Genomic DNA, 13,044 nt, shown 5'->3' on the forward strand with positions numbered 1-13,044 from the left:
CCTAGTTCAGGAATTTCTGGTCCTTATGGCGCCACGGCAGGAGCAAGGTCCTCCCAGGGGCCTCTGTGATTCAGGATCACAGGGGCTGAACTCTCCTGGTCCCCTGCGGCCTCTGGAACCTTAGGGACAAGGTGCTCAGAACCCTACTGGTTCCTGATAGGAAGGACCACCCATGCCCTGTTTGGCTTAAGTACCTCAAAGATACTGACCCTGATGGGCATCTCCCAGCACCAGCATCCCTCACTTTTCAACGTCAGGTCACGTGTACGGCTTACGTGCAGGTTGGTGGCAAAAGGACGCTAATTTAGCCAGCTCTCTGATGCTACAGGAGAAGGAGCCTGATCACAAAGTATATTCGCATAAAGTAAACGCTGCTTTCCAACCTGCTCAAGTCGGCTTGATGGCTCTGAGCCGAGTCTTCTGATAATAGGAAATGACATGGGAAACTCCCCAATACATTTATATTTGTCAAGAGGTCTTACTGATAGTGGGTGGCAATAGTTTAGGGGCCGCGCTCTGTGGACCAGCCACAGCAGAGCTGATGCGGTGGAAACGCCCATCTTGCCCGTTAACGGGATTTCCTAGCCTCGTGGTACTACGTCCCCCAGGTGGCATTGCTGTGATGGGCTCCTCAGAAATGCTCTCTCAAATGAGGCTAAAAACTTGGTTTCTGTTTGATTAAGTTTGGAAAAATGCTCCAAACTTTTTCTCCCTCTTAGAGATTTAGTGTGTAAAGGCTCTGAGACCTCCCGTGTTAAAGAACATTCCCACGTGGGCCCCGTCCATCTTTGTTGGACCCAGGCTTTCTAAACTTATCTGAATCCATACTATCAGCTTTTAACACATGTTTTTAGAGAGCCCCCTGTACTCCAGAAAGCTGGCAATTGTAGGACTGTCCCAAATGATACACAGGGTGACATGAATGCTGACAGACCGGTGGGGGATGAGGGCAGAGGTTGTAACTGCCAAACACGGGTCTGCGGAAAGGAGCAGATTTATGGCACATGCGTCACTGCACTGCTTGTCACAAATGCCAGGATTTCACTCTTAAAGTTTGCTCCTTCTCTCTCTTCTCACCTTAGATGGCTTAAGGGGAAGAGGCCAGGGAATTAGCAGTGATAAAGCCAATTGCAAAACCATTTCGTGCATCTGATTTGGAAGAGCAAAGAGGTCAAAGGAGGAGGGAGATTGTTTATAGGAACGAGGAAGGCTACGGGTGGAGAGCAGGGAACTCAGGGGGAACCTTGGATTTGCAAGGCAAGGGAAGGAGGGGGCTGCCCCTTACTAACCATGGTCCTTGTGTTCATGCAGACAGACACCTGCCAAAAAGCCAAAAGGCTGACAAATGTGAGGGGCCGTGATGACTGGCCCTGTGAGGGAGGCGTGAGACACATCAATCACTCTAATCACAGCTCTGCCCATTCGGGTCTGCCAGCTCTGGGATCAAGGGCAGGCTTCCTCTTCCCAGCCCTCCTGGATAAAGCGGGGCTTTGTTTTACATGCTGGGTGAAAGGGGGATGGAATGTGATTTGGAAATCGAGATGGGACAGTGGAGCAGCGCAGGTGGGCTATCGGGGCAGGCTGGGTCCACTGCGCCGTGGAGAGGATTTGGCAGGGCAGGGGGAGGGGCGCTACTTGAAGCTCTGGAATTATCTGGGGGTCCTCAGAATAAAAAGGATTTAGGTTCCTGCCAATTTTCTGCTAGCTTCCTCACCTTTCCCTCCCTGTAACATTCAAGAGTGCTTGTTAACATGGTTGACGGGGGACCAGACTTGAAAAATTCCAAGCTAACTGAACTTGTTGGGGCCTGGAGGGATTTGCCCCCAAAGCAACCAGAGATTAACCCTGTGGGCTGTGGGGAGAATCTGCCTCTACCCAGGGATGGAACCCATCACAGATGCCGGATGCGCTCGGGCATCCAGACTCACTTCTGTGTAGCTGTTCTACCCATAGAGGTGCGAGACATCGGGGTCTAAGAGGCAGCTTGTTTACTTGCTTCCTTTCCTTGTTTCTGGCACCAGTACAGTTGCCGGATATGTAATGAAGGCACAGCAGTTTGCCTTGCACGCATTAGTCCTCAATAAATAGCGACTGAATGAATTAATGCATGAATGATTATGGGACTTCTGTCCGGATGGGGGCTTGGTTGGACAGATCCCTTCAGACAACACCCTTGCACACATATGGAGAACTCGGGAAACACTCATTTTCTATGTTAATTCTTCCTCTAGCACTAATAGCATTCAGGATCCCAAGGCCCATGATTCTACTTTTATAAATACAATGCAGCTTCTCTTACGTCCCAATGGCCAGAAAAAGTTTCAGAAAGGGTAACATTTCACACTCATCCAGGGAACAAGTATGGAAATAGTGCGTGTTCCTCTCTGGGCTCTTGACTATTAGACCCAACTGTAATAACCACAGTCAGTTCAGGAGATACTGAGGGGAGAAATGCAATGTCACTTCAGTATCCTCAAATCCTTTTTCTCTGATATCAGGATTCTTCCCAGTACAGAATGACACCTGGTGTCTACTTTCATACGTGTGCTGGTTCTCTCTCTCTCTCTCTCCCCCTCCTTCCTCCTTTCTTGCCCTTCTCACCCACCCCTGCCTAACTACCCCTGACTCTCTTCCACGCCCCCGCTGCCCTTCCCTCCTGCCCCCCTCCTCCACGCGCCCCTCCCTCTGTCGTTGCCCAGCCTGGGGCTCCGTCTCACCGAACAGTGTGATGCTGGCATTGGTGTGGCCCAGCTTGTTGGTGGCCACACACGTGTAGTTCCCATAGTCATGTTCAGAGACGTTGAGGAAGATGAGTTTGGAGAGGAAAGGTCTGTTTTCCACTTTGACCCCCTTCTTTCCTTCAACCAGCCTGAGACAAACAAGAGACAGACCAAAAAGAGAAAAAGGAGATGGTTTTATATATATATAAATATTTTTTCTCATAAGGAAGAAGAGAGACTCTGGAATTAATGACCTTCCCTCTGCCCCCTTTCTGTCATCACTATAATCACTTATGTTTTTGCATTCAACTACACAACAAGTTGGCCACAATCGCACGTATAATTGCATTTCTCTGTTTTAGGTGTGTGCCTGGAGACATTTCCTGGCACAGTGCAGATATCCGTCTCCCTATGAAGATAGTGAAGTTCTCTGAAGGCAGGTGACTTCAACAAATATAACGTGCCAGCTGTGTGCACTCAGCCCAACAGGATTCGTGTGGTAGGTGCTCGGAATTGTGGACATAATTGAGGTTGATGGTGGTGATGATGCAGATAATGATGGTGACGATGATGACACCTGGGAAAGTGAAAAGCTCGGTCTTCAAAGAGGAGGAGAAGCTGAGGGGTTCGAAAGAGCAATGTTTTTCAAGCCCCTGAGTGATAAAATTATCCCTTAAGAACTTGAGGCATTCTACAGGTAATACCTTATTTTTGGCTGTGATTAGGATTAAAGAATCGGGGATCATTTTTACGTTAGGGGACTCTGAAGGGTCTGGGAGTGGTGATCTGTCCAGAGTGTTATAGCAACTCAGCCTGGAAGAGATTACAGATGCCTGAGAATACGGCCCTACGTGGCCAGGACTGTCTCCCCGAGTTGCCTCACCCCATCCTGGAGTCCAGTGTGCCACAAGGGCTCATCCCGACAGCCGGGGCCACTAGCTAAAAGCCACGGAGAGTTAGTGGGGAGGACAGCCGGGCACGCTTATTAGAAGCACAGACACCATTACAGGGCAGACAGAGAGGGAAAGGAGAAAACTGCGTTAGAGGTTGGTAGGGCCACATCCCCCATCTTTGGAGGCTGTTAGTAGCAATTCCTATTGAACTTACATGTCTGCATGGAAATTATGAGACCAGCTCTCTTCTTTTTAAAAAACTCTGGAATGCCCTATTTTGGAAAATGGGCTTTAAGCCAACTTTTTACTTTCCCTGAAATAATTTGACTTCCCTGCCCAGAAGCTGAGTCTATGCTACAGGAAAGAGAAATACTAGTGGGGAAAATCATCCTTCTGAATGGAGGATCTCAGGGAACTGGTCACAGAGTCAGCTGCCTATGTAGGGCCTGGCTGGAGCAGGACGTGTAGACAGTAAAATATGTCAAGATGATCGCGTATGTGGACAGGCCTGTGGGACACAAATTGGAGCAAATGGCTGGCGTTGGAGTCATCAAACCGAGAAAGACAATATTCAAGGCAGAAATAGCAAGTAAAGCCCAGCAGGACAATGATGAGAAAATGCTCTGTAAACCATAAAATGTTATTTGCAATTATATATTTCTGCGGAGTCAGACACTGCGAACTCCTGCCTGTCCCTGGGCCACAGGACGTTTTCGGCAGAGATGTCCGCTGTTTGGTCATCATCTGAAGGTGCTGTCTCTGCAGGAGGCCAGGATGGTTCTCTCCTTCGCCGAGACTCACGACCTCCGTGATGAGAAGAGCAGGATCCTGGCCTCAGTCCTAACCCAACGTCTGTCTCCGGGGGAGTCAGAGTGGGGCTGAAGGAACCTGCCTTGCTTTCCATTCCGTAGCTTTCCATCTGCGAGCCTTCGTCTCTGATAAGCGAGGGGCAGCAAGCCGGCCTGAGTCCAGGGACTTCATTCAAATGTGGGCACAGTCCACAGTGAAATGAGGTGTCCGGCTGTGCGGCCAGACACCACCATTCTCTTTCCAGCTTGTTCTGTAGACGCTGGTCCTCCAGGGGATGCTGTTCAGAGAAGGCTCTGAAGCCCCCCTGCCAGGAGGCTCCTCTGACCTCCCCGAGCATATTGATCCCATTTGCCATTCTGAGCCCATGCCTGGGCTGGGGAGGAAGCCTTCACGTCAGAAGCAAGCTGTGAAGTAGATTTCAGCTCTGCGGTGGGGAGAGACACTTACCCAGAGCAGGTTCGGCTTGACAGCTCGGAAATGTCTTTAGCTAAAAGCAGAGTAGGGCGGCCTGCGGTACTCAGCAGCGCCTTGCAGCTTCTGGGATGACCCTCTGCGTGGTCACACACCTCCCACACCACTGCGGAAACCAAGCAGGACCCGGTGGTGCTCCTGGGCACAAAAGCCTCTCTGTGTCCCCTGTTTCTTGTTTGTAGGAAATAGACTTCATTCAGCCTCCATGACCTTCCCTGAGTTCCAATGAGCAGTTCAAACAGATGCTAATCAGGGAAGGGAGGGGCTGCAGAGACAGGGGAGGAGCAGTGGAGAAACCACAGTGCAGCCGTGAGGCAGGGTCCTGGTGCCCCGCAGGGGATGCACGTCAGCTGCTTTGCAGATACTGAAACCCCTTGTGTGCTGCCCACAGGCATGTAGGGCCCAGAGCAGTTGGAACCAAAAGGTTGATGATGCCGAGTCCCGCTTACCTCCCCACCAACCAGTCAGAAGAGTGACCACGAGCTGACCACGCCCTCTTTGAACCATCACTATAAAACTCCTCACTACCCACTCCAGGGCGGGACACACAGTTTTGAGGGCATTAGCCCGCTGTGGCCCCCTTTACCTGGCAAAGCAATAAAGCTATTCTTTTCTACTTCACCCCAAACTCTGTCTCTGAGATGTACTTCAGTGTTGGGGTACAGAGGCCAGATTCGGCATCACTACCAGGCTTCAGCTTCTTAATGCTTTTCAAAGCCTGGAGTCCTGTGGATGAGTGGCCCTTATTAAGGACAGGCTTCCCTTCCCTCTCCCTTTGATCGATGGCACCCACGGTGGTGGCAGGTGTCGAGTGGCTAGTACACAGTCAAGACAGATTTCTACCCTGAATTCTGAGAAAACTGCCTGTCCCCATCACATAGACTCCTTTGATTTGCCTCAGAAATCCCCTCAGCTCACCAGGAATGTGAGCTAGGTCAGAGCTGGTCTTCCCCCAAGCAGGTGCAATCTGCCCTGGGAGACCTGCCTGGAGGAGGTGACCTGCGAAGGTCACCCGGACGAGGTGACCTGCGAAGGCCCAGGAAGGTCAGGCAGTGACAAGACTTCAGAGGCAGAGATGCTCTTCTAGAGCTGGGTGACAGGAGGACAGACAACTGCATTCCATGGTGTCCCATTCCCCTCCCATTTACACAGGGGAATAAATACAAGAGCAGCAAATGGGAAACCGAGCGGAATCTACTAAAGGAGAGAAAAGGAGCTGCCGTGAGGACTCAGACAGAGGAGGACTCAGAGGCGCCTGAGCCTGGGGCTCTGAAAGCCGCTGCCCACCACGGTGATGCTACCGGGCTCTCTCCTCCTGGGTGAAGCCTGCAGCCCCCCTCTCCGTGACGCAGCAGCAAGCTCTCTCTTCCTACACCCACCATTGGCCATTTTTGCCTAAAGGCTAATCTTCTTTCCTCCACGTATTTTAAGATTTTGTTTCTTCTACATTTTGCTCACATTTTCGTCCCATAGAGAATTAGAAAAACAGGAGGCAGCTGATTCATTTTCATGAAGGCCCAGGCCACGGAAAGTTCAGGAATTTACCCTGGAGCTCAATAGATTTTTGTTTTTTGTTTTGTTTTGTTTTCTGATACTGGACCTTCACGTCTCACTTTTGTTCTTAGTAAAGGAAAGGATAAAAAGGAGGAAAGAGGAAGCAGGATTTCAAAGAAAGATACCCATGTTTATTTATTGGGAAAACACTATTCCCTTCTGCTTGATTCTGATTTCTTGGAAAAAAGGAGGAAAGCCAGCTATTTCTTCTTATCTCTCCCTGAGTTTGCTTTTCCTCATTCTGTCTCAGTACTTCCATCTACAAAATGGGCTAGACACATACAATGCACCTAAGTTGCTGCCAGAATTGGTCCCTAAAAATGAAAAAGTTCTGCTTCTCACTGGGAAGGGCTATGATGATGTGCAATGGGTCCTCTGACTAAGCAACTTGGTTCTAAACAAAGTTCAGGGGTTGATGCAGAGACTGGAGGAGCTCTTGGTGTCTGGCCTCTGTTTTTAAACTTATTTTTTATTGAAGTATAGTTGATTTACAATGTTACATTAGTTTCAGGTGTACGGCAAAGTGATTCAGTTATACATTTATATACATATATTCTTCTTCAGATTCTTTTCCTTTATAGGTTATTACAAAATATTGAGTATAGTTCCCTGTGCTATACAGTAGGTCCTTGTTGGTTATCTATTTTATATATAGTAGTGTGTATCTGTTAATCCCAGACTCCTAATTTATCCCTCACCCCTTTCCCCTTTGGTAACCGTAAGGTTGTTTTCTATGTCTGTGGGTCTATTTCTGTTTTGTAGATAAGTTCATTTGTGTCATTTTTTTAGACTCCACATATAAGAGGTATCATATGATATTTGTCTCTGTCTGACTTACTTCACTTAGTATGATCATCTCTAGGTCTATCCATGTAGCTGCAAATGGCACTATTTCATCCTTTTTTTATGGCTGAGTAGTATTCCATTGTATATATGTACCACATCTTCTTTATCCATTCATCTGTTGATGGACACTTAGGTTGCTTCCATGTCTTGGCTATTGTAAGTAGCGCTGCTATGAACACTTCCTGGTCTCTTCAGGAAAGAATCCCAAGGCACTGGAGATGTTCTGAGACGCGTAGGCAGCAGTTGGGTCTCTCCCGGCATGAGTCCTGGCCTGGAATTGCTCACCTGCTCTCCTTCCCAAAGTTCCCCTTTTTGTTGCTTTTTTCCCTCAGCTTCTCAGCCTCCGTCACTCTGTCCTCCTCCTCTACCCCACATACACCTCAGGACTTTTTTGTATCGCCCCCCTCCCCATTTTTACGAATGTGTTCTGACCATGGACAGCTCTTGCACATGTATTTGCCGTTCATCCACCTGAAAATAGCTCTTTGATAACAGTAATCACGTGTTGCCTGGTCCCCGGAGCCACTGAACCCTGTGCTAACGTGCCATTTGCTAACTCCTCATGGTGACAATCTTTAGTGATCATGACGAACATCCTGATGGCGGCTGCAACAATAGGAGGGGATGGGAGAGGCCCCTCTCTTTTCTCCTGCAGTGAAATACAAGCCGGGCACAAAGGGAGGCTCACTCGGGTCACGGACGCTTTCATGCACCACCCCTGAGAGTGGCTGGAACTGGACCGGAGTCCTCAGACGCAGCTAACTTAGTGCCCGGGAGCATTCCTTCCTGACGCCTTATTGCAAGCCTGAGAAGGTGTTAAAAATAGCTGCAGGCAGAACACTTTATTTTCTGGGCCTATAAAAAACTCACAGGCTCCTAGTGGCCTTTCCTTTGAGATTTTGCTTCCCTTAAAAAATAGTTTTTCTCAGGCTTGTTGGTGGGCGAGTGCCAGTTCTGCATGGCAACATCACAAACATAGCTGAAGTTCATTAATATCAAGAAAAGGCTTGTTTGTGTATTGTTTCTCCCTCATAGGTAGGAGGAGTTCAGGAGAGGACTTGCAGGAATCCATTTGCATCCCTGTGGAATCAGGCAGGAACCTGGAAGAGCTTTCTTCTTCTTGCGGGGAGGGGGAGGGAGCCTTACCTTTTGTCATCCTTGTACCACTGGAATTCTGCCGAGGGAACCGCGGAGGCTTCACACTGCAGCGTCCCCGTCTGTCCCACGGGGACACCTGTCCCCTTAGCTTCTGAAATATATGGAGGATCTGCAGAGAGAAGACATCCCATAGCGTCTCAAATGCCTCAGTCACTGACTATGTTTTTCATGCCCTGCTCTACCTCTGGTCTCCACCATGTGCCGGGGAATGAAACCATCCCATATTGTTCTAAGGAAAAGCTCACGTGTACTGCTTCTGCTTCCCTCTGGACAGAGGTGGAATGACCAGGTATTCAGGCATACTTCCTGTTTAAACTTTTCAACTTTCATAGGATGTAGCCACCCCATCGACCCTCTACCCCATGGGTTGACTGTCAGCACCTTTAATCAGCCCTATAGACTGTCCGCACACCAGGTTCTTGCCAGAGTATATAACCTTGAACTATTCAATTTCCATCAAAAGCTCAGTTGCAAGAAATAATACTCATGGAGAATTGCCTGAAGGATACACAGATCTGTCACTCTTGGAGGTGTTCTACGCTGGACCCCTGAATCCAGCCGGACCGACCAGAGCTAAGTACTTGGCCTGCATTCATTCCAAGGCTTTGTCAAACTGCCCTTGACAATGCCGACAGTTGCACTGAAATGCATTGTGAGAAACAGCCACAACCAACTCGCCCTTCTGTTTATTGCAGAGATATTGCATGTGATGTCATTGTGCTCTATTTGTGGAGACCTTAACGTGAAGTTATTTTTTGAGTACCAGAAAAAGCAGTGTTTCTCCCAAGCAACTAATTTGCTTTTATCTTATGGACATAAACCTCAAACCAAATGATGTTTCCCCTCTTTGCTTCAGGAGCTGGAAGCCAAATCCTGGACCCACATCTGACCACCTTGGCATATAAATTTTATGTGCTGATTTCCCCCTAGATTTCATTTATTTTCCTATACAGGTTTTCCCTTTGCTTACATTTCCTTACTCTCTAGGTTAATCTTTATTAACCTTAAGTCATCTTATGTCACTTTAAAAATAAATCGTGGTAGGGTACAAAAATGGTATCATTGTTACACCTGTTTCCTTGCTGCTTAAAGCGCTTTGTGTTAATTAGGTTTGAATTGCAACAGAAACCAAAATATTAAAGAATGAGTAATCACCAAAACACGATATTCTTCCTCTACCTCCACCCTCACCTAAGTTTTGAAGGAGAAAGGCTTGTTGTTTGCTGGCTTAGTTCTTAGGTTCTAGTCTGTCCTAAGACTTTCTGAAATTGGGCACAGCAGGGAAAACTTTCAGAATGTCACAGAGAACTGAGTCAGGGTACATAACGAGGAACTGAGAGGGGAAAGTGTGAGGGAGGGGGGCGAAGTTGCATAGCATCAACGTCAGAATTTGGATGGTAAAGGAGGAGGAGGGGTCCAGAGCAGTGGCCTCCATACTTTTTGGGTTCAGTATCTCACATAACAAAAATCAGGTATGAGCTATACCCTCTAATATGTGGATATGTGTATGTTTATCTATTTATAGTCCAATTATGAATGTATACCATGTCCATCAACATACATAATTGGAAAAGGATGAGATAAAATCAGTATACCATGAACAGAAATTATAATATTTCCTCCATACACATGCTTTTAATTTATTTTCTTGCTCCCTATGAAGGAGATGACTGTCTAGAGAGTGAGAAGCTTGGTGACATTATGAGTAAAGTATGGGAAAAATTGGGATTCAAAGACAAGCTTGTATACCTTATGCATTGAATGCTACTTCACGATCTTTCAGGAATGTTAAGGCAAGTTCGGGATGATATGAAATCACTTTCAGATCCAATTTATTATCGTTTTTTTAAAGAGTTTGGACTTGTCACTCCTAAAGGCAGGACGCGGACCGCAAGGCTGCTCTGTTTCCTATCCCGAGTCAGGGCGTGGTGCTGAGGCCAGCTCTCTGCTGTGGCCGCGACAGCAGCAGCCGCAGGCACGTGCAGAGTGGGGGCTCCTGCGACCACTTACAGTTCACGGTGACCTTGACTCTCCGCACCACTGGGGCAGCCACATCATTGGAGGCGCTGCACTCATAGTCCCCCGACTGCTCCCTCGTGATGCCCTGGATCTCCAAGTACTCGTCTTCGCTCACAAAGCCCACAGCTGCAGGAGAAGGTGTGGTGGAACAGGAGAAAAAACACAAAAGGTACAAACTTAGAAAACAAAGTATGCAACAGTTACGTCCGCAGAGAATCGTGCCCCTTCCAAGTCCAGATTCTTGGGCTCCATGCCAAGTCTCCCTCCTTCCACTCTTTTTTTTTAATCAGTCATCAATTTTATACACATCAGTGTATACATGTCAATCCCTCCTCCCACTCTTTTATCTCTTCCGTCACCAGCTCTTCCTTGGTTCCCTGACGGGCCAGCTAAAATGTCTGTGTTCCTACCTGCACTAAGCACAGAGTCTGGAGAATTGCTGGTCCTCAGTAAGTGATGAATAATGTTGAAATTTACCCTGCCTGAATCTCACCAAGCACTCAGGCTCTGGGGATCTGAGTTAGGCACCTTCGGTGAGTATTCACTTTCTGGTCTCCAGGTATCGTTTAGGTTGAACCTTGAAATGCAAAGCTGATGACATCATCCTAGATCACGAATCCATGATCGTGATCATACCACACTAGCAGTTACACACACACACAGCCGCAAAAGGCAGTGGACACACTAATGAAATTAAATTTCTGTTTTCAGATTTAGACACTCAGTTAAATCAGCCGAAATCCATTTTCTAAACTTCAATCTGCTGGAGCTCTTGGGTACAAGATCCTGGCCACAAATCAACAGCAGGGACTCCACCCTCTAACTACAAACACGGCAGAGAGGAAAGAGCAAGAGGACAGGGCTGCGAATCACACTGTCACATCCCCGTCCAGACACTCAGTCTCCCCACTGAAGATTTATGAATAATAGTAACAACCGTCTACCTACCCAACTTCCTCCCTGAGGTCTGGCCTTGAGCCTTTGATATGGACAGACCAGGACATTAATGCCTGCAAGAGGATTGTCACTGTCCCCTCCCAGAGTCACCCTGAGCGTTCACCTCCTGGTGGAGAGACAGGGGATGACAAAATACTCGGGTGCATCCCGGGATCAGCCTGCCTCTCTGTTAAATGAAGATAGTCAGCATGATGGTACACCTTACCCTGTGACCTGGCATCGTCTTACGGGGAAAATGGGTGCCGTTTTTAATAGCTATTCTGCAACAACAAGCAGAAGTTGAGACTGTCCCCAGAAACCAGAAGACATGTTCCCTGGAATAAGGTATATTTAATCCTAACACCTCACAGGGATGTGTGGAGGAACAAATGAAAACTAGTTACATGAAAGCACTTTGGAACACTAATTTGCTGCACACTTGTTGCCCTAGTCACCCTGTGATCTGCCTGGACGCCCAGACTCAGGGGGCGCCAGGCTATGTTAACCCCAGGGGGCCCCACGTGAGTGGGGAGGGAAGAGGCACAGTGTCCCCCAGGTGATAAAACCCCTCCATAACACCACCCATATCAGCTGATGCAAAGCACAAAAATGACAAGAAGAAGAAACTACTGTAATACAAAGATTTATGTGTGTGCTAGGTAAATTATGGTTGTATGTGTTCTGTGACATTGTTAAGCTCCCCATATTTTGTCAAGATAATAACAGGAGCAATGACAATGACACAGAAGACAACAGCTTTCTTCTACAGAAGGACCACTGCCTGCCCAGCGAGGCCAGGGCCCCTGGGTCATGGTAACTCTGTGTCACTGTGCAGAGCTGAGTCCAACCTGAGCATTTCCCAGGTGTCTTCATACCCTATGGAGCCCACATATATGTGCAGGGACACTCCTGCCTCTACGACCTTCAGGGGAGCAAAAGAACAGCCTCTGTCTATTAGAGCAAGCGAGCAAGAGTTAATTAATTCACAGGAAGAACAAGGGATGTGCTGACAAGTAGAAAACAGTGTGCAAAAGTCCAGGATACGGAGAAGACCATCAGCATCAACCCATAGACCCTCATGGTCCCAACCAGTGAGAACCTTCTCCATGTCACAGGAGCCTTAATTGTCACTGTTTCCTAAGCATCTGTAGGGGAAAAAGCACCAACCTTGATTTGCGGAAGGGGGGAGGAAACGAGAAGAGGTTTAAATGAAGAGCTGTGATTCCTTTTAGGCTGTTGTTGTTTGTTTGCGCCCAACCTGAGCCTACATTTGTCAGATATTCCCCGCTAGATGCTGTAATTACCGTGCAAAGCATCGAGGAGACCAGTGTCACACTTAATATTCCCATTAATTTTAAATGGTGGTCCTTGGTACATATGTGTGGCAATTGGTGTCATATTTTAATTAGGCTTGCCCTACACCATCTGAAATTAATAATAGCTCGAATTACCAGTGTAATTTATAAATTAACAGTGCCATAGCATTAGAAAATAAATTAGCTCTGGACAGCTGTTTCTGGATTGAGCTCCAGTGTCAAACCAGTGACTGGGAGGACCTCAGATCTCCTGGGAGGCTGCGTACGACACCATCAAAGCAAAGAAGCAAAATGACACAGGGTTCTCTGGTCTCTTGTTCT

General features: G+C 47.7%; 1 protein-coding gene across 6 annotated transcripts in view; it reads right to left on the bottom strand.

Moving 5' to 3' along the window:
* Window positions 1–13,044, bottom strand: part of NTM (neurotrimin) — a 929,539-nt gene that overhangs the window by 12,341 nt on the left and 904,154 nt on the right. For all 6 annotated transcript variants that reach the window (XM_036861681.1, XM_036861677.1, XM_036861682.1 and 3 more), the window contains 3 exons: window positions 10,463–10,597; window positions 8,441–8,561; window positions 2,718–2,869 (listed from right to left, as the gene is read on the bottom strand). In XM_036861681.1, the coding sequence (XP_036717576.1) occupies window positions 2,718–2,869; window positions 8,441–8,561; window positions 10,463–10,597 (408 nt within the window). The remainder of the gene's footprint in view (window positions 1–2,717; window positions 2,870–8,440; window positions 8,562–10,462; window positions 10,598–13,044) is intronic.

The sequence above is a fragment of the Balaenoptera musculus genome, chromosome 8, assembly GCF_009873245.2.
Source record: "Balaenoptera musculus isolate JJ_BM4_2016_0621 chromosome 8, mBalMus1.pri.v3, whole genome shotgun sequence".
Lineage (NCBI taxonomy): Eukaryota > Metazoa > Chordata > Mammalia > Artiodactyla > Balaenopteridae > Balaenoptera > Balaenoptera musculus.